Source organism: Trachypithecus francoisi, unplaced genomic scaffold, assembly GCF_009764315.1.
Source record: "Trachypithecus francoisi isolate TF-2019V2 unplaced genomic scaffold, Tfra_2.0 Contig01474, whole genome shotgun sequence".
NCBI classification, from domain to species: Eukaryota; Metazoa; Chordata; class Mammalia; order Primates; family Cercopithecidae; genus Trachypithecus; species Trachypithecus francoisi.
In genome coordinates this window covers 22,586,869-22,608,360 of record NW_022681435.1, presented here as the reverse complement: position 1 = coordinate 22,608,360, position 21,492 = coordinate 22,586,869, and the positions used below count along the sequence as shown (strand labels likewise).

The 21,492-nt window shown below is 50.1% G+C and overlaps 1 protein-coding gene across 6 annotated transcripts in view; it reads left to right on the top strand.

The window, feature by feature from the left end:
- Window positions 1-21,492, top strand: part of ZNF516 (zinc finger protein 516) — a 138,301-nt gene that overhangs the window by 46,572 nt on the left and 70,237 nt on the right. For all 6 annotated transcript variants that reach the window (XM_033176035.1, XM_033176026.1, XM_033176044.1 and 3 more), the window contains exon 2: window positions 7,074-9,040. In XM_033176035.1, the coding sequence (XP_033031926.1) occupies window positions 7,231-9,040 (1,810 nt within the window). In that variant the 5' untranslated portion in view covers window positions 7,074-7,230. The remainder of the gene's footprint in view (window positions 1-7,073; window positions 9,041-21,492) is intronic.

Sequence of the window (21,492 nt, the reverse complement as noted above, 5' to 3'; positions counted from 1 at the left end):
GGGTACTGCTGAGATGGGGAGGGAGGAGCCAGGGAGGACCTGGTGTTTTGTGCTTGGGTCATGAAAAGTACTTAGAATTCAAGCCACACCAGTGTGGTTCCCAGGTCAGCATCAGGTTCCCTGGGGAAAACCTGGCCAGTCCTTGCAAATACAGTGAATTGCTTCCCTCCTGGCCTTCTGGAAACTTCTCCTTGTCTTACTGGTGCGCTGCTAGCATGCCTTGATAATGGTATGGTTCCCTGTCTGACTTTGAGTTCCTTGAAGCCGGGTGCTTTTTCTGAGTCATCTTAGATTCTCTGGCTCCTGATACGAGACCTAGTACTTGCTAGGTGCTCAGGAAGTACTTGTGCAGGGATCCCCTCGTTAGCGCCTGACCGTACCGCCCTGGGACTGGAATACCTCGAAGGACCCTGCTGTCACCTGAAGTTCCTCGGGGATGTGACAGAGACTGCTTCTGCTACGTTTGTGCTGTACATACCCCCTGGCTTTGTGAACATGGCTTGCTTTCTGGCTGAATGTGTTGGACCAAGGCTTTGCAGTGCTTGTTTCTAAAGAAGTTTCTGTAACATCAGTGGGGTTAACCCTGGGTACACATTTCTTCACACCGGGAAGTGTTTCAGCAGCTTACTGGGGTGTGTGTCAGGAAGTGACTTTTCTGCTCTGTATTAGGTCAAAAAGACAGTTCTTCCTCACTTACAGAAGGGATTGATTAGTTGAAATATTGGCCCACAGAGTAAATTTATCCCAAATTTAGCAAATATAAGTAATCTGGAGAAAGTCAATTAATTTCAATTGTATGATATAGGCAAAAAAAGAAAGACAGTGGAAGGAAAAAAAAAAAATACCCAGCGGTACGGCAGCAGCCTTAATATATATGTCTTTAGATGTTTTTAGATGTTTACAGGATTAGTTTTAAAGTGTAGCTACGTATTTTATTTTCTACTTTTATATTTTGTCCTTTCTTAAGCCTCTCCCTTTCTCCGTTACAATGTATTTTTATGTTATGAGTAAACAGTTCTTTCAAACATTTTACTTCTTATTTTTTAATAAATGTGATTGTTACCTAAGTTTTTCAAAATGAAATAAATTTTTTATTTCAAAAATTATATAAGGCATTTAAAAAAAGTAGCCTCGAACTGTTCATTACATCTCTGGGTAAATAAATACACACACACACACACACACACACACACACAGAGCAAGAGATCCATTGGAAGTCTGCTTTAAAACCCTAATCAGCAAATCATATTTATGCCTAAACAATTAAATTACAGTTTTGTCTGACAAGTTCCCAATTCCAGCCTTGGAAAAAGTTTGTAATACGTCTTACCATAACAACAAAACTGTGATTCAACACACAGGCACACCGTGTGTTCAGGTGGGTCCCTGCCGTCCGATGTGCGTGGGTGCCATATTGCATGTCAGCTGGACACGTTGTACCCTCCACCTTGGCTCCGAACATCTGTGCTGTTGCAGAACTTTTCCATATTCACTGTAGTTTGGGTGGCAGGTTTGCGTGCACAAGTTTTATAAGGCTGGTTATCTCCAGGCCCATGTGGTACAGGGAGAGTTGGAACAACAACTTGCATTTGGCGTGCGTTTGAGAAAGTGGAATAGGGCAGCCCAGGACGGAAATGTCTGTGGCTGGAACTGAGGTGGGTAACAGTTTATCACAGGGCGCTGCTCCTGTGTGAGGCACGCCCCACTAGGGACCAGGATAAAGGTAGAGAAGGCATCCCGTCGAAGCCCTCCTGGCTTACAGGGATTGGCGGGGTCTAAAGCACAGCCCATCGTGCCAGCAGGGCGGCTGACATCCTGATAATCCTCCTAATTGGGGCGGCCGCCCATGGCGTGTTTTGAAGTTGGAAGCTCTGAGGACAGCATTCTTGTTCTTTTTTTGGAAGGGATGCCCTTGTCTTAAATAGCAATTTTTGCCTGCAGCTAAAAAGAATGATTACAAAGATCTTTCGATTTGGCCACTGAGTAACCCCTTAGGAGAGTTAGTTGCAGGGAATTAATTTTTGGCTGTTTCTTTGAAGTTTGAGAAACTTTGCGAGTCAACCATGGACATCAGGAGGGGTCACTTCATGGACCCTGGGCAGAGGCAGCTTTGCTCATGTTTCCTCAAGATAATCGCGGTTTGGGATTAACTTGGTTACTGTTTCAGCACTTTTTCCATTTGTACGTTTATGTATCTTTCCCTTCAAAATGTTCTTAAGTCCTCTAAAAACACATCCTGTGCAGTTCTCACAGGGATTTATAGCAGGGCTTATTTTTGAAAGATGGGACAGGCGGAGAAGTAGTGAGCAGGAGATTGGAGAGAAAGAAGAGCTTGCTTTGTTGATCACAGGGCATCGTTGATGCTCCTCCTTGAACGTCTGCCTGTAAATTGCAGGGCTCTGCAAGTTTTGGGGAAAGCTTTTAAGTGAGTTGAAGGAAATGGAGACTGCATTATCTAGTCACTGGGTGCCTGAGGGCCAGGGTTCAGGCTCTAGCTAGGGTTGGGGTACTGGGGACTCAAGGCTGTGCAAGGATGGGATGGGTCCGATGCTGGTACAAGGCCCTTTCAGATGTACAAGGGCCACGCTGCTTGATACTGTGCCATCTTCTGCTCAGCCATGGTCATGGCCCAGGATGCTGGGGTTGTGCTGCGGAGCTGGGCTAGATGGGGCTGTGTTTGGGGGCTCTGGTGATCCACAAGCGAGAGTGTCTGTTTCCCCAGCACTCCTGGAAGGCACCAGCAGGGCAAGAAGCTGCCTGGGATGAGAAGAGGAGCCTAAGTGCCAGGTGTGCGTTTGCCTGGATGTCCCTGGGGGGGGTCTGGATGTTGTGGGCTCTGAGGTGGTCACTGGATTTTACAGAAGGAGGCATTTGCAAGGGACTTCGGTGACATGTGACTGTTGCTTCTTGTTTCTCTGTGCCTGACGTAGGAGGGGACAAGTTGAGGGTGTGAAGGACATGCCTAGAAAGGCATGTGGCTGGTGACTGGGAGCATGAGGGCTGGGACCAGGGTTCCCAACTGCACATGTGCACTTTGTACCGAATGCCCTGTGTTGGCCGTGACCCTGTGACCTGCACGCTGACGGGTGCACAGCTGCTGGCACACAGCTGTCTGGCACGGAGGCTGCTTCTCTGGGTGCAGACCCCAGGAGCTGCTGCTCTGAAAGAAGGCAGGAGCCAATAGCCATAGAGCACAGAGTTTTGGTGATTGGTGTGAGTCTTTGCACTGAACAAATCTCCTTTTTGCTTCATTCTGCACTTGAGGCCTCCCTCTTACGGCCCTGACCAGGCCTGGGCTCCTCCTCGGCGAATCCTGTCTTTGTAGCTGGCTTTTGGCAGTTTAATTCTCTTGAACTAGAGAACTGTCTTGACATTTAATGTCCTTTATAGATAAACGTTGGAGGTCTCGGGGATTCTGTAAAATTATTTCAGAGCCACCAATTTCCAGGATTTTAGTTTTTTTTTTCCTCCCTGTAAACGTATTTTCTATGATTGTTCACACTCGTAAGGTTTTTATACCACATCCAGTCACTAAGTTAGATATAAATAGTGTGCTTCATTCATACTTTGAATATCAGATTCAGCATTTTTGTGGGGGCGTGAACTGGGGCCTGGGGAAGGATAAGGCTTCCTGTGGATCACTTGCCTTGTAAAATCATCATAAATCACTACACAGCCATCCACAATGTGTGCCAAGACCAGAATCATTTAAATTAGCTTGGAGTAAAAGGTCATTAAGAAATCTTCCTGGTAAGCTTATTTATTTCTCCAGTTTTGGGGGAAATTTTAATTTTTTTCTTTTTCTTTTTTTTTTGATTTTGAGATGGAGTCTTGCTCTGTCACCTAGGCTGGAGTACAGTGGCGTGATCTCAGCTCACTGCAACCTCTGCTTCCCTGATTTAGGTGACCCTCCTGCCTCAGCCTCCCGAGTAGGTGGGACTACAGGTGTGCAGCACCATGCCTGGCTAATTTTTGTTTTTTATTGGAGCAAGTGGGTTTTGGCTCCTCTGGGTGGGCATCTCTCTCGTGCCCGCTCTGTTGCTTGGCTGTGCTGGGTGCGTCCCTGGAGGAAGGAGCAGAACCTCTGTGTTGCTGCTTTTCATTTGCTGCTGAGGCTGCACGTGTTTCCTTAGGTGCCTCCAAAGCTTGTCAGCAGGGGACTTTCTGGAAAGGCATTGTGAAGCCTGTAATTCTTGATAAGGTTTCTACCTGGCACTGTATTTGCCTGCGAGAGGGTACAGCATGCGGTCTTCTCAGGAGGCTGCTGTCTTGCTGTTGTCTAGGGCCTCGGGAGTTGAAGTATTAATACAAAATGGTCAGAATCCCAGACCCCCGTGGGGGAGGTTTGGGGACACGGGACACGCTTGACACCCGACACTGATTTTTTAGCTCACGCCCCTTCACCCCCGCAGGTCTGTTATCAGTGTTCTTTTTTTTTTTTGAGACGGAGTCTCGCTCTGTCGCCCAGGCTGGAGTGTAGTGGCCGGATCTCAGCTCACTGCAAGCTCCGCCTCCCGGGTTTACGCCATTCTCCTGCCTCAGCCTCCCGAGTAGCTGGGACTACAGGCGCCCGCCATCTCGCCCGGCTAGTTTTTTGTATTTTTTAGTAGAGACGGGGTTTCACCGTGTTAGCCAGGATGGTCTCGATCTCCTGACCTCGCAATCCATCCGTCTCGGCCTCCCAAAAATGTAACCTGGGATTACAGGCTTGAGCCACTGCGCCCGGCCCAGTGTTCTTTTCTGTGTCCCATCTCCTGCTTCTGTGAAAACCTTCGAGGCTGCAAAACTCAGAGCAAACAGGGACCTGCCACCCCAGGTCTTTTCCGGGGAGACCCTGTCATCTTTCCATGGAAGCTGTGTGTGGATGTGTTGTGTGCTTCCTAGCCAGAAAGTCGGAGCTGCTTTGGGTTTTATAGATGTTTAAGTCGGAGTTCTTAGTGTGTGTGAGATTGTAGGTTTATAAAAACACGCTTCCTTTCTGTGTGAATACTTGGGTTTTCAGAACATCGCCCATCAGGGTGCCTCACTGTGCAGGTCTGGAGCCGGCCCCGGAAGGGAGACCCTCTCTGGGCCCTTGGAAGCAGGAAATGGATTTGTTCTGTACAGAGATGAGCAGATGAGCAGAGCCTGTCCCTGGGGGAGCTGTCTGTGCAGCCCCTCCCTCTCAGACACACTCAAGCACTGACCTGAGAGACTCGGCATCTCATATCCTTTCTAACTGGCTCATCATTCTGCTTCTTTACCTCACCCGGTGTCAGGTGGGGTTCCTGGTTTTACTGAAGAGTTGCTTTTCTCCTTGCACCATTTAGGCCTCTTTGGTTGGATACAAGCATTTTGATTCATGCATCCCTCGTCCTTGGTGGGGGCCTGTTCTGTGTTGGACACAGGTACGCTCTGGCAGGCTGCCCTTTGCCTGTGTGCCTGGAGGGAGTGGGCCTCTGCTCCCCTCACCCTCTGGTGGGTGGGATGGGCATGCAGGTGGCAGTGGGCATGCAGGGTGGTTGATGCTCACTGTTTTCAGGCTTGGGCACAATCTCTGGGAGCGGACCCACCCTCACTAGGAGGACGCTGTGAGAATTTGACCTGTGGCATAGTGGGGGGTAGAGATGAGAGGCTGCATGGTCTCATGAGGTTGGGGATGGGGCTCTTCAGCCCATCTGGGGATCAGCACTCAGTCCTGTGCCAAAGCCTGGGGTTCCTTTTTGGGGAGAGTGGGCAGGGGACCAGGGGAGAAAGCACAAAGCCCAGAAGGAAAGGTGATTATGAGCCAGGCCAGAGAACGGGCTTTGTCTAAGGGGCGGCAGGCACCACGGCCAGCAGGGGTTGATCTGTAACTAATCTCGTGGTCAAGCGCACACAGAAGTAGAGGCAGGACGGCTTCAGTCGCAGGGTCCTGGAGCTGGCACTTTGGGAGCTCAGGGCATCCTTTCCACACTGTGTTGTTTCTCCTTTATGAAGTCGTCTGTGCTCTTAGCAAAAGACTCGTTTCTTTAACGTCTACACACAATTATATACAGGCACACACTGCATAGGGATGTGCCAGTGTTGGACCACATATACTACAGTGGTGCCATTGCATTACAGTGCTGTAATTTGCCGTTGTGTTACACTTACCTACAGCCTTCAGTAGAGTAGCCTGCTGTATGGGTTTGTAGCCTAGGAACAATGGGCTTCACCATATGGCCTAGGTGTGTTGTGGGCTGTGCCATCTGGGGGTATATGTGCGTCCACTGCAGTATGTCTGCACAGGGACGAAATCACCTAACAATGCGTTTTTCAGCTCGTATCCCATTGGCTAAGTGGCACGTGACTGTGTTTGTGGCGTGCCATCAACTGTTGTCACCACCTGTGCAGCTCACCTTCCGTCAGCCCAGGAACTGGGCTTTTCCCAAACCTTGCTTCCCTCTGTCCCTAATTCCCACATGATCTTGCTGAGTAGCTTGTATTCCTCACACTCCTACACACTCTGGTACTACAGTCTCTCCTTAAACATTCGATGCCTTATTGGGAATAATTATTTTGGTGCACAATCATTGACAGTTATTTATGTTAATGATTTCCCACAATTCATTATTGATAATTAACCGATGCTGATTTTTTTTTTTTTTTTTTGAGACGGAGTCTGGCTCTGTCGCCCAGGCTGGAGTGCGGTGGCGGGATCTCAGCTCACTGCAAGCTCCGCCTCCCGGGTTTACGCCATTCTCCTGCCTCCGCCTCCCAAGTAGCTGGGACTACAGGCGCCCGCCTCGTTGCCTGGCTAGTTTTTTGTATTCTTTAGTAGAGACGGGGTTTCACCGTATTAGCCAGGATGGTCTCGATCTCCTGACCTCGTGATCCGCCCGTCTCGGCCTCCCAAAGTGCTGGGATTACAGGCTTGAGCCACCGCGCCCGGCCGATGCTGATTTTTAATAAGGCAAGCGGCTACTCTTGCCTCTGTTTGAAGTGTTGTTGGTGCCCCCTTTCTTAGTGTGGGTTGGATAGGTATGTTTTGGGGAGCATATGGGGGTTCCCGTAGCCATGCCGGTGCCCTCTTCGCCAGGAGCTTTGCTGATGACGTTCCGTCTCTGTTTTAGGTGCTGGCCGCCAGCTGCTGCGCCCCCGATGTAGAAGGTGCACCTCCTGGGAGCTGGCCCGTCTTTTGGCTCTTCTGACTATGGAGAGATAGGACGGTCCCTGCAGCCCGCGCGAGAGAAAGCTGTGCCGCCACCACCGGCCGCGCCCGTCCTTCGGATGGATCGCAACAGAGAGGCCGAGATGGAGCTGAGGCGAGGCCCCAGCCCCACCAGGGCCGGCCGGGGCCACGAGGTGGATGGGGACAAGGCTACCTGCCACACTTGCTGCATCTGCGGCAAGAGCTTCCCCTTCCAGAGCTCGCTTTCGCAGCACATGCGCAAGCACACGGGCGAGAAGCCCTACAAGTGTCCCTACTGCGACCACCGGGCTTCCCAGAAGGGCAACCTGAAGATTCACATCCGGAGCCACCGCACGGGGACTCTGATTCAGGGACACGAGCCAGAGGCGGGTGAGGCACCACTGGGCGAGATGCGCGCCTCGGAGGGCCTGGACGCCTGCGCCAGCCCCACCAAGAGTGCCTCGGCTTGCAACCGGCTGCTGAACGGGGCCTCCCAGGCCGACGGCGCCAGGGTTCTGAACGGGGCGTCGCAGGCCGACAGCGGCAGGGTCCTACTGCGGAGCAGCAAGAAGGGGGCGGAGGGGTCCGCTTGCGCCCCGGGGGAGGCGAAGGCCGCAGCCCAGTGCTCCTTCTGCAAGAGCCAGTTTGAGCGTAAGAAGGACCTGGAGCTGCACGTGCACCAAGCGCACAAGCCCTTCAAGTGCAGGCTGTGCAGCTACGCGACGCTGCGGGAGGAGTCGCTGCTGAGCCACATCGAGAGGGACCACATCACCGCGCAGGGGCCCGGCGGCGGCGAGGCCTGCGTGGAGAACGGCAAGCCCGAGCTGAGCCCCGGGGAGTTCCCGTGCGAGGTGTGCGGCCAGGCCTTCAGCCAGACCTGGTTCCTGAAGGCGCACATGAAGAAGCACCGAGGCTCCTTCGACCACGGCTGCCACATCTGCGGCCGGAGGTTCAAGGAGCCCTGGTTCCTCAAGAACCACATGAAGGCGCACGGCCCCAAGACGGGCAGCAAGAACAGGCCCAAGAGTGAGCTGGACCCCATCGCCACCATCAACAACGTGGTCCAGGAGGAGGTGATCGTCGCCGGCCTGAGCCTCTACGAGGTCTGCGCCAAGTGCGGGAACCTGTTTACAAACCTGGACAGCTTGAACGCCCACAACGCCATCCACCGCAGGGTCGAGGCCAGCCGCACACGCGCCCCGGCCGAGGAGGGGGCGGAAGGGCCCCCGGACACCAAGCAGTTCTTCCTCCAGTGCCTGAACCTGAGGCCATCTGCGGCCGGCGACGCGTGCCCCGGCGCACAGGCCGGACGGCGGGTGGCCGAGCTGGACCCGGTCAACAGCTACCAGGCCTGGCAGCTGGCCACGCGGGGCAAGGTGGCCGAGCCGGCCGAGTACCTCAAGTATGGGGCCTGGGACGAGGCGCTGGCCGGGGACGTGGCCTTTGACAAGGACAGGCGCGAGTACGTCCTGGTGAGCCAGGAGAAGCGCAAGCGCGAGCAGGATGCACCGGCTGCGCAGGGGCCCCCGCGTAAGCGCGCGACTGGGCCTGGGGACCCAGCGCCCGCTGGCCACCTCGATCCCCGCTCAGCCACGCGCCCCAACCGCAGGGCCGCAGCCACCACCGGCCAGGGCAAGTCCTCCGAGTGCTTCGAGTGCGGCAAGATCTTCCGCACCTATCATCAGATGGTGCTGCACTCGCGCGTGCATCGCCGCGCGCGCCGCGACAGGGACAGTGACGGGGACCGGGCGGCGCGGGCCCGCTGTGGATCACTCAGTGAGGGTGACTCGGCTTCCCAGCCCAGCAGCCCCGGCTCCGCCTGTGCCCCTGCCGACTCCCCAGGCTCTGGCCTGGCGGACGAGGCTGCCGAAGACAGCGGTGAGGAGGGCGCCCCCGAACCTGTACCAGGTAAGCGAGTGTACCCAGGTGGCCCGGGTCCTGGGATCCCAGGCTCAGGGGGTTCCTGCTCCCAGATAAACATATAATCAGGTAGCCTCGCTTATTAGCCCCTTACCCAGCTAGACCTATGCTCAGGTGACCCTGGGCCTCAGGACTCCACGCCCGGGCGGCCTTGTGCCCTTGCCCAGGGTCCCCGTGCCCAGGTGACTTCACACCCAGGAATCTCTCCCCAGTATAGACCTGGAGCTCGCACTGCTAAGTGCAGATGCAGACACCCATCAGCTCCCCTTGCAACCCCTTTCGGTGTTTGCATACACACACTTTTGACCTCTAGGGTTGATGGTCTCACCTGAGCATCTGTAATCCTAATTTCTGAGCGAAGAACACCATCATGGATCCCTTCTGAGACAAATTCCCTCCCCTTCCTTTTCTGCCTCAGACCCAGTTCTCACCATATGATGCACACACACACACACACAATTTCCTCCACTCTAGCTGGGTAGAAGACTGTCTTCAAATTGGTGTGTAGTTATAATTAATCTCCTTGGATTCAAGTAACCCTGTGGGTTTAGAGACAGTTAATTGGAACAGATTACTTTCCACATAGCAGTCATGTAAATATTTAAAGATGCTTGGCTAACTTTGTTTTCATAATTCTCCTACTTTCTATAAATTTTAAACATTTTGATATTTTCTTAATTATTTTTTGCTTTGCATAATTGTTTTAAGTGGAAAGTGATGTTTCAGTGATAGAACTTGCATGTTTCTCCACAAAGTCAAAGATGTTTTTTCCCTTCTCTGCAATGCTGTTCCTGACTGTTGCTTTTTACCTGGACTTTCAAGAGTATTAGAAATCAAAGTCCAGGGGCAGGGCTCTTTATATTCTGTGGTGAAGAAGATGACTGCTTTGCTGTGTTATTTCACAATAAAACAGAAGACAGTGTCATTTTTCCTTGTTAGAGATTTGGCCAAACCTGGACAGAGTTTATTACAGTCTTATACAGTGTGTTATATGAGGGTCTGTTACATTGAAATGCATATTGAGTCAACAAAGATGTAGAAGGCAAGTCTTTTCTCCTGTAGCAAAACCTGTGCTGAATCCATGCCCAGGTTGTGAGTGTCTACATAGGTAAATGAGTCTTCAGTAATGCGGATTTTAACTTGTCATTTCTTAGTCATTGGTCCCCGTGGGAGAAACAGGAGAACATGGCCTTCTCTGAAAATGCAGTGACCATTCAGTGAACATGTTTGGATTCTTTGAGTAATTTGTCATGTGAAACCGGGTTGACCCCCTCATGACCCTTGGTTGACGTCTTTTAATTCTTGGTGTTCTTTTTTTATTTTTATAAATATAGATTTTACTGGTTATGTTCCGGCACTTTTTGGAGCACATGCTGGATAAAATATTGGGCTAGCACTATGGGTTTTTTTTTTTTTTTTCCACTTTGAAGAGAAATATTCTTAATATTTGGAAAAGCTCTTGGGCCTCACTCACCCCATTGATTATGATGGTGGTCACATGATTCATAATAAGCTAATCCAGTAGTGCTTTTAGAAATAAAGAAGTTGGAAAGATCAAATGATTTCTATCATAAATTGGAAAATACTCTTTTTTCTTTTCAGGCTCATTAAATTTTAAGAAACTGATTTTTTTTTTTTTTATTTTTTTGAGATGGAGTCTCGCTCTGTTGCCCAGCCTGGAGTGCAGTGGCATGATCTCGGCTCACTGCAAACTCTACCTCCCGGGTTCACGCCATTCTCCTGCCTCAGCCTCCCAAGTAGCTGGGACTATAGGCGCCTGCCGCCATGCCCGGCTAATTTTTTGTATTTTTTAGTAAAGACAGGGTTTCACCGTGTTAGCCAGGATGGTCTCAATCTCCTGACCTCGTGATCCACCCGCCTCGGCCTCCCAAAGTGCTGGGATTACAGGTGTGAGCCACCATGCCTGGTCCTAGAGCCTGCTATTTATAAAGACATTGTGTATATTTTTCTCTGTATGTAACTTTTTGAGAAAGTTAATGTAGATCTCAGCTGATTCTATAACAAGACATATAGTTAAATGTAACAAACAGTTTTGGAGATAGAATAAATAGGATATTTCAGCTTATTGAGAGAGGACAGAAATTTATGGTGCGACAGGCATAAAACATGCAAGAGCCTTGTTAGGTATATATGGGTCACTTTCCATAATCCCAAAGGACAGTATCTTTCTACCTAAAAACACCAATTTTTCACTCATAACAGCCTCTTTAATAGTCTAGTGTAGCAACAAATTACTAATTCGTGGATATTCGTTAAGGAGAGAGACCATGTTCCATCAATTTAACTACTCTCCAAACACTGCGATTTGCGGGATTTGGCCCAGGTCATTCACAGGGCCGGCCTGGAAAAGAAACTGGGTATTCTGAATCTTAATGTTTAAATCTGCGGCATTCCTTTCTTTTTCTGAAAAAATACACGCAACTTTGAAAAATGCTTGCCTTTCCCGTTACTAAAAAGATTAGTTAGTTCTTTGAGCATTAGGTTATTTTAAATTCTCAGAACTCTGATGGGATGACTGGTTAACACTGTTAGATAGAGCAGCTTTGTAGAAATTGAGGAACGAAAGATAACGGGAGTTCTCATAAGCAGCGGCCAGCCTGCCCGTGGGAGCAGAGTTGAAATTAGAATTCAGATCTATGCGACCATTCCGGTAAAACCCAGTTGTGCCATAATTTTACCCGAACATTTTCTTTGATATCTAGGAATTGATTTGAATGCTGTTTCTGGATCTGGAAATAATTTGCACTATTAAATTAACTGAAAGAAACTCCTCTCCTTTTTTTTATGGAACATGTTTCCTCAGTTGAATGTTGTCATCTATTCCTCTGGAAAGTTCTGATATTCACATTACTTTTGTCCCCATATAAGACTTGGTCGCAGCAGCTCTCATTATTGACTTAAAATAGTAGAAGCGCAAAATTATGAAAAAAGTCGGTCGTTGGGAATATGTTACTAGATTTAAATCTTCCACTGAGAAAGGGACATGACATGAACAGAAAGTCCACTTTTGGACTTCACAAAAAATTAATATTTTTAGTAGGAAAGAGGGGTGAAAGGGCATCTAATTGGAGTTTATAAAAATCAACATTTCCCACATTCCCGAACACAAGGAAGCTCAGAGAGCTTAGAAACCATCACTAAGGAAAAACGAATATTGCTTTGCAAGGAGACATATAAACCTTCAGTGTATGGGCTAAAATAGAATTCTGCTCAGAAAGCATTTAGGCGATTCAGGAATAACAGAAGCACGCAGAGAGTCTGTACATCTCTGGAAGACTTGCTCTCAGAGTTCCTGCCATCCTGAGAAGTGCCTGGACTGGGCTGCCTGGTGCCCAGGCCACGGCAGATACTCTAAGGTACTCGTCATACGTGGTCCACCGTTTAGCTGCATACCATTCAAGACTAATTTTACTACTCCAGTTTTTCACCATTTCTTGTTATGCTAATATCTGTCATGTAAAATCCATATTCCGTCCTGTTGAACCCACCCTCACTTTTTAGATACTCACTGCGACTCAATAGATGGGACAAGTTTTAGATGACGTTGTGGGAAGTTAGAATTACAGTTGGTCTTCTGTATCCGTGGATTCTGCATCTTTGGATTCAACCAACCACAGCCTGAAAATATTAAAAAAAAAATAGATGGTTGTTTCTGTACTGAACATATACAGGCCTTTTTTTGTTATTATTCCCTTAACAACACAGCAGAATTTATAGAACATTTACATTGCATTATTATAAGTAATCTAGAGATGATTTACAGTGTACGGGAGATGCGCGTAGGTTACACGCAGGTATTTACACCAGGGACTCGAGCATCCTGGATTTCAGTATCGGGGGAAGGCCTGGAATTGGGGGAAGTCCCGCAAGGACGATTGTGTTCAACTGTTTTCGATCAACATAATGGCAAATTATATGACTCAACTTAGAGAATAAAAAGAGTGCTTGGAACAATTGCCTTGGTATTATATGCAATTTGAAGAGTTAAGGAAAGAGTCTTTAAAGAAAAAAAAAATGGTCAAGGGAAGAAAAGGTAATTAAAGGAGGAAATGGATCTACCTTCAGAGCGTCTCCTGTTTCCCATCCCCTGGCTGGCTGCCTCACTGCCACCCTGCAGCCCAGTAGCCCCGTCCTTAGAGCCCATCTTCTTCCACCGTCACCAACCACACTCAGGCTTTTGCCGTAAGGTGTTTGCCCAGCTCGTGCTTGGAGGCTGGCTGGCTGTCCGTGCTGATGCGCTGGCTGTGAGGAAGGCCAGGCTGTAGTTGTGCGGCTGCGCAGAGATTCCACAACCGTCCTTCCTTCTTTCTAATAGAACACAGACAGCAATTAGAATAACTTAGGGAGGGTGAGAGACTGTGTGTGTGTGTGTGTGTGTGTGTGTTTTAGACAGGTCTCGCTCTGTCACCCAGGCTGGAGTGCAGTGGCACAATCTCAGCTCCCTGCAACCTCCACCTCTTGGGCTTACGCCATTCTTTCACCTCAGCCTCCAGAGCAGCTAGGACTACAGGCGGTCACCACCACACTTGAATAATTTTCGTATTTTTTTGGTAGACATGGGGTTTTGCCATGTTGTCCAGGGTGATTTTGAACTCCTGGGCTCAAGCAATCCACCCACCTCAGCCTCCAGGAGTGCTGGGATTCCAGGCGTGAGCCATTGCACCTGGCCTGGAGGATGTGTTCACCCGCTGAAGTAGGATTGCGGGTGAATCTGGCCAGCAGAAGGGAGAATGGAATGAGGGGGTGAGCTGGGAGGCGTGTTGGCCTGTGTAGCCAAGCCTGCTGGGCGTGGACAGCCTTTATATGGTACTACTTCTAAGCGTTTCTTCAGGGCAGAGCAGGAAGAGCTCTCACGGTGCCTTCGTGCACTGACTTTGCAACCGAATCCACTCGCGATGCTGAGTCTCTCGGGGACTCAGCGGTGTCCTGGCTTGGACACGGCGGGCAAGGCTCCCTCTGAAGCCTGGTGGTGTCCCGGCTTGGTCGCACCATGGGCGAGGCTCCCTCTGAAGCCGAGTCATGGGTTGGGAGGAGCACTTGTCCTCACACAGTGCTTCATCGTGGGTCCCATGGGAGGCTCAAAACGATTCAAAGAGGTTGTGGACCAAGGAGGAGGAAAACGAGTGAAGTGCGTTCATCCAGGGGAGGTTCGAAGTGTAGGCGGGAAACAGCATCCAGTTTAGCTGGGGGAAGGAAAGCACACGCGGCTGGGAACAATTTCATGGCAAATACCACTCCATGGCCTGGAGCTGTGGGATGCGCTCTGAGGGGGTCTCGGTGCCATTGGGGCCCTCTATTAAACGGGAGCTTGCAGAGTGGGTAAAGGTAAGAACCACCAGGCCAGCTCCGCTTAGTATCCTGACAGGTTCACTCGGCCGGACTCGGCCCAGTTCCTTCATTGCGCCGCAGCCCCGGGCTCCTCTTGCGTCGTATCTAATAAACGTTCACACATAGACTGCTCTGCTGCTCCTGAAGTGCGGGGGTGACAGGCCGTCCCGAAGTCAGGTGCCCCCAAAAGTGAGCGCTGCTGTCTGCCATGTGGCCCATGCCAGGCCCCACAGGGCTCCCTGGGTGTTTTCTCTAACCAGATGAGCCAGAGAACAAAACCAGAGTGGAATCTGCTGAGACAGAAACTCAGAAGAACGGAGACCGAGGTCACAAGCTGCAGGCTGATCGCAGGCTTCGGAAGAGCTGGCACAGTGTGCCCCGCAGAGGGCCCTCAAGGGCTCTCTACCTGGAGCCAAGACACCCTCCCTGGCTTTACCCTGTACTGAGTTCTGAGGAGTTTATTTCGTTGGGAGTAAAGTACGAGTTGGAAAACCCTGATAATAAATTCTTGTTTCGTATAAAAATGCAGCAGTGTTCTTCCAGAGAAATATTCAGATGCAGTTGACAGTCACATGCGGAATGCCTTGTGATGTAGTCAGCGTCTTAGCAACCGGAGCCCACTCTGAATCCGCGCTCCCGCATGCATGGACACGACGGTGATTGTTCGTACGGCCCCGGGTGTCCTCGCGTGCTTTCCGAGTTACCAGAGGAAGATTAAATTATGAGGAGAGTAGTGTCTCCTAAATACGTTTTATTGTATTCTGATTCTTTCAGCGTGGATCATCTATGCATGGCATGCATGCTGATATTTGCTTGAACGGAGTGCTACATTTTGTGACCTTCCAGAATGAATTTATTAGGCTGTGAAAGGCGTTAAGACTCTAGAGATTATACTCTGGGGTTTTCTTCCCGCCACTGAGAAACACATGTGGGATGTACGCACTTGGTACCGGGGAACAAACATCAGGCGGACATTTTGGTTTGCTGGGAAAATTCAAACACTCGACGTATTTTCTCTTTCTTTCGTGACTCAAGATAGAATCATAGAATTTTTGAGGTGGGAGGGAACTAAGAGGTATCCATTCTGTCCTCCTGTTTTATCAGTAAGGAAACCGGGGCTTAGGGCAGGCTTTCGCCCTATGCCGAATGATGTGTGCACTGCTGAAAGACGGCACATCATTGGTGGAGGGCACATGAGCTTGGACTCAGACACGTGGATTTTAATTATCCCCTAGTCACCAAGTCACAGCGTGGTGTTATAAGCTCTTCAGCCCCTGGGAATCTGCAGTGTCCTGCCTTGCAGTGGCAGGGCGGGGGCTGTGATTCCCACCGAAGCTGCTGTCCTCGCTGCGTTTCCTGTCTGTGCCTGGCGCACTGTGGGTATCCTACACACACACGCTCTTCCTGTTAGCGTCCAGCTTCCAGCCTGGGAAAGGGTCCCCTTCCTGGTGTGTCCACGAAGGGCAGGAATGCGTAGTCCCAGGATGGCTGAGATTCTGTATCTGCACCTGTACCCGTGTTGTACGCAGGCCAGGATGCCCCATAGCCACGGCCGTGGTACCCTGTGACGTCCTGTGGGGTGTGCTGAGTTTCCTGCCTGCCACGTAGGAAGTTACTTAGGATAGACATTCAGTGCATGTTCACTGAAAGAGAAGTTCGTCATAGTCTCGGACTCCAGTGTCAATGGATGTGTTAACAGATTCTTACCGGATGGAACAGATTTCAGCCTTTTCTTTCTTTGCCTATGATGCTAAACTTCTTTACTTCAATTCTCCTTTCCCTGCTAGATTGAACATTTTCCAGTCTGCAGGAGGGGTGGTGCTGGATACGACTTTCAGCCCTGAACCTGTTGGGTGAATGTCACTGTTGCTGTGTCGTGAAAAAGTGGCGCTCGGTCTTCCCAGGTGTGACTTGAACTTGTGACTCTGGCTTAAAATGGAAGGGCTCCTCTTTGTCGATTTCATCTATCAACAGTGAACAGAAACACCTGAATTTGGTTTTTGCACCCCATTCCTATGAGATAGGGACCAGGTAGGATCGCTCCTGGGGGAGGGAGGTCTCATTCCACTCCGAGCCATCAGTTTCTGACCAGCTGGAAGAACGGACAGCAGCAGCCGGAGCAGCAGGTGCTGGGCTGGGTCAGGTGTTGCTGAGGGGTCTGTGTACCTGTGAGAAAAGGTACTGGTGGTCACAGTGGGGTTTCCCGGCCAGGAGAGGTGTGATGCCATGGAGTGGTGTGCACCCCTGTGGGGCTGGGGACGCGGCACCACGCACTTGTCGTGTCACCCTGAGAGAGGGTGCCTTGCTGCTGAGCTGTCTGGGAGATTCCAATCATTCTGACTGATGATTCTGCACCCTCCTGTGTTGGTTGTGTTGTCACCCTCCTGTATCTGTGATGTGCTGCGTCTAAGCCCATCCCTTCTCAATACTTCACTAGGCGTTTGCTTAAAGCACAGATCCCCACCCTTCTGCTCAGCCCTTGGGTGTTCCTCCTTGCGAGCCGAGGAGGCTCCCAGTTCCATATGCATTTCAGCTCTGGCACCTGCCCGTCTTCTCCCCTCTCACCTTGCTGTGCCTCGAACGCTGTGCCCAGACTCAAGGCTACCATGTCTCCTCCACAAGACCTGAGCATCCAGCCACGACGCAGCACCCAGGGTAGAATGCAAACCTGGGCCGCAGGCTGGCCCCATTCCTCCCCGTTGGGCCCGTCACTAGCCTGGACATATTTCTTTCAGGCCGAATGAACCTCTGCGTCCGCAGCATCCGCCTTGGGTCAGGCGTCCTGGAATTGCCATCTCATTGAAGGCAGGGGCCGGACCTTCTTTTTCTAGAGGGCCCCGCAGGACTCACGCTAAGAACAGTGGCTGGAGCTGCACCTTGATGGATCCTGTTCTTCAGAGTTGACAGCGAACTACACGGAGAAATGTATTCAGGAGTGGGTAGTTTTGCACAGGAGTACTCAGCGCTCAGTAGTCCTTTTTACTGGATGTCTAGACTCTAGAGATCTTCCTGTCTGATCACAGAAACAGGATGACCAGCAGTCACAGCAGAGGCTGGCCTTACAGTTAGTATTTAATGGGCGCGTCTCGGGAGCCTACAGAGTCTTCAGTGGAAGGTGCTGCACTTGTGGATTTCAGTGCTGCTGCCACTCAGGACGTGTGGTCGGGTGTCGTTTCTGGTGTTGTCAGACTTAGTGGAGTGAGGATTCGGGGAGTCCCCTTCTTCCCTTCTTCTGACCCTACACGCCTCGTGTTGGAGCTGTGGCTCCAAGTCGCTGTGTCTGGGGCCTTTGTTTCTGAATCGTTGTTACTGTGGACCAGGAGCAGAAGCTGACTAAGCCCGTTCCCAGTAGAGAGTGATGCTAACATCGAGTGACCCTGGGCATGGGGTCCTGCTTAGGCCCCGGACTGTCACGGCAGGCTTCCTAGAGAGGTTGTTCAGGCCATTGGATGGTTTCCCACCTCAGTACAGAGGGCCGTGGTCCTGGTGGCCTTTGGAGGCCAGAGGCTGTGGGAAGATCATGAATTTCATTGGTGCTGAGGCCCGGAGAGTGGGGCTGTAGGCTCCGGAAACCCGTCTGGGGCTGCTCTCCACTGAGCTCCAGCACACAGGGCTCAGGTGACACAGGAGAGTGAGCTGTCAAGGACACAGTTGAATGCATGTTCTCTATTTCAGCTAAGGTGAGGTGATGGGCCTGGTGAGCAGGTAGTGACGGTGCTGGCCGTTTGCACAGTATTGGCACTGAAGGCCGAGGCCTGTGGGTTGAGAAGGTAGCAGTGGTGCTGGTGCTTTGCACAGTGTTGGCACTAAAGGCAGAGACCTATGGGGAGAGCAGGTAGTGACAGTACTGAGGATTTGCACAGCTTCTTCACTCAAGGCACAGGCCTGTCGGGTGAGCATATGTCTATGGTGCTGGTGCTTTGCATGCTGTTGGCACCAAAGGCAGAGGTCTGCGGAGGAGGGCAGGTGCTGGAGGACTGGCCATCCCACTGCTTGAGGAGTGCTGTGGGCGCCACATTTTGAGGACCTCTACATAGAGCCCAAAGCCTGTCCTTTCCTTAAGGATCCTTCCTTGTTCAACTGGTGACATCTGCAGAAACCGTCTCCAAAGCTTCTCATCCACGGGAACTTTGCCATTGGCCCTGGCATTGGTGGCTGCTTAGAGTAGCAGATCCTGTCCTGTTCCTGCCAGGGCAGTGGTGGGCGGGGCCGCCTGAGGGTACTTGGAGGCGGAATGCATGGGGCACTGCATTGCATGTTAGTCCATTCTTGTGTTTCTGTAAAGGAATACCTGAGACTGGGCCATGGATAAAGAAAAGAGGTTTATTTTGGCCCATGGTTCTGCAGACTGTATAGGGAGCATGGTGCCGGCATCTGCTTCCTGTGAAGCCTTAGAAAGCTTAGGATCATGGTGGCAGGTCAAGGGGAGCCCATGTATCACATGGCAAGAGTGGGAGCAAGAGAGAGAAGGGAAGGCGCCACACACTCTGAAACCACCAGATCTCGCGTGAACTCACAATGAGAACCCACTCATTGTAATGGCAGCACCAAGTCATTCTTGAGGGACCCGCACCCGTGACCCAGACCTATCAGGCCCCACCTCCAACACAGGGAATCAGTCTCAACATGAGGTTTGGAGGCGGCGGATGTCCAAGCCATATCACACCTGTGCAGGACGTTCCAGAGCAACCCCTCTCTCTGCTTTCAGGATTGACTTCCTTGTATGACAGGCTCAGTCAGCTCTTAAAGGAAACTGTGGCTTGCAGTTTGATTTGCATCATTCTTAGTCTGCATTTTCATCATGGGCACATGAATTATTTCATAAGTTTAGACTTTCTTTTAAATGCTTGAAGCATTTAAGTTTTATTTGATAAGTGTTTTTTTGTGTGTGTGTCCTCGTCTCTGGCACAAGTTTTTAATTTTTCATTTTTGTGTATGTGGTTTTTCTTTTTGTGGTTCTTAGATAATTTTCTGTGTGCTGGACCTCATCTGAGGCTAGTTTTTCATGAGGGATTTGTTGGCTATTGATAGGATCCAGTATTTGCATATATAATTTGCATAAGCCTTTGCATATTAAAATGGATTGCCATTTTAGGTCTGTATTTTACTGGAATTTTAAAAAGCCAGGGATATTTGTCTCTGGATTAAAGGTTAGAAAGTAAGACTCCAGTTACTGAGATTTTACCTGATTCTGTGTGCATAGTTCACATAGCGATATCCATTTACAGGGGGCCTTGTTTGCTGCTTTCTTTACAAAGGAAGCCATTGATTTGAAGCAAGTATTTTCACAGATTAGTAAGACATTTGGGCGAACTGTTAGCTGCCAAATATGTTCCTGTATAGATGAGCCAAATCTGAGTGTTACTCATGTTCTTTCTCTTAACTCCAGAATAGTTACTTTCAGCACTATGAATAAACTCTCTTCCAAATTTAATACAATTACTGTTTTATTTAATAACCTACTTGGTTACTGAAATGTATCACTTAAAATGATAATTCCACGGTGCCGTTTGTTGAGCTGGCCATCCTGTAGAAAACTTACATACGTGCCTGAATCTCCTATCTGAAACCTGATGGAGAGTGGCAGCTGCCTTCAACGTCATGAAGTTAGGTTGTTGGTACATATGATAATCCTATGATTGATTACAGTGTAGACGCTATTGGGATCGTTTGTTCATTGGACTGGACAATTAGAGAACATTTTTGATACTGAAATGATGGTCAGGTTTCCAGTCTGACTAGTTAAATCCTGTTTCCTTTGATTTAAAATTAATCTGTGTTGTCACTGGTTTTTCAAAATTGATTGCTACATGACTCATGAGAATATGATTTTTAGATTATTTTGGTATTAGACTAGGATGTGATAGGAGTGGAATGGATTGACATTTTTCATTTTTAAGAAATATTGCTGGGTTCTACTTTTTCTTTTTTTTTTTTTTCTTTTTTGAGACGGAGTCTTGCTCTGCCACCCAGGCTGGAGTGCAGTGGCTGGATCTCAGCTCACTGCAAGCTCCGCCTCCCGGGTTTACGCCATTCTCCTGCCTCAGCCTCCCGAGTAGCTGGGACTACAGGCGCCCGCCTCGCCGCCCGGCTAGTTTTTTGTATTTTTAAGTAGAGACAGGGTTTCACCGTATTAGCCAGGATGGTCTCGATCTCCTGACCTCGTGATCCGCCCGTCTCGGCCTCCCAAAGTGCTGGGATTACAGGCTTGAGCCACCGCGCCCGGCTGGGTTCTACTTTTTCAAAAACGATGGAAGATGGTAGGTCCAGGACCATGAGGCTGAAATCAAGGCCTAAACCTTCGGAAGCCTCAGGGATGGGTAGGGAAGCGTCAGTAAGAGCCTTGAAATGCAGTGAAAGGTGCCCCCAGAAGGTGACTCAGGAAGTGCCTAAAGTTCAGGTATGAAAAAAGCAGTTGGAAGGTACTGGCTCGGGAATTTTCAGAAGCTCTGAACAGAAGGTTCTGGACAGGTTGTGCGTCACACCAGCAAGACAGAGTCTCTGCGGTTTCTATGGCGATAGCCTGCACTCCACTTAGAAACAAATTCTTGATGTTGTTTTGAAACCTCAGGAACAAAAGGGCACCGTGTTTGCTTTTGCAGAAGAGCCCAGTGGCCGCGCGGCGTTTGGCAGACATCGGGTTCCTTGATACCTTTTCTTTCCGTAGCCACTGCTCGGCGCATCATTTTCCATTCTGGGTCAGAATTTCCTGGTGTTTCTTTCTCGAGTGGAACATCTTCTTCTTTGAGTTGAAAGATCTCTTGATTTGGGGGATGCTGCTGCTGGTGGTTGTGGAAGTCTCCCGGGCAGTGTGCGGCTTTCCCTGGTCACAGGGTGTCCAGGGTCACCCACACCCTCCTTTGTGCACTGCTGGCCTTGGTCGTCGTCTTCCTTCACTGTGGGCACCTCTGTTCCTCCCCCTACTCCTCTTCCTACTAAAATGGGCAGAGTCAGGACCCCAGGGGCATCTTAGCACCAAACACCTTGGTGAGCCCAGAGGCTGGGGAGCGTGGATTGCTGGATCTGGAGGCCCTGGCTCTAGGTCCAGTCTCAGAGGATGCCTGAGCTTGTTGTCTTTTATCTGTCCCACG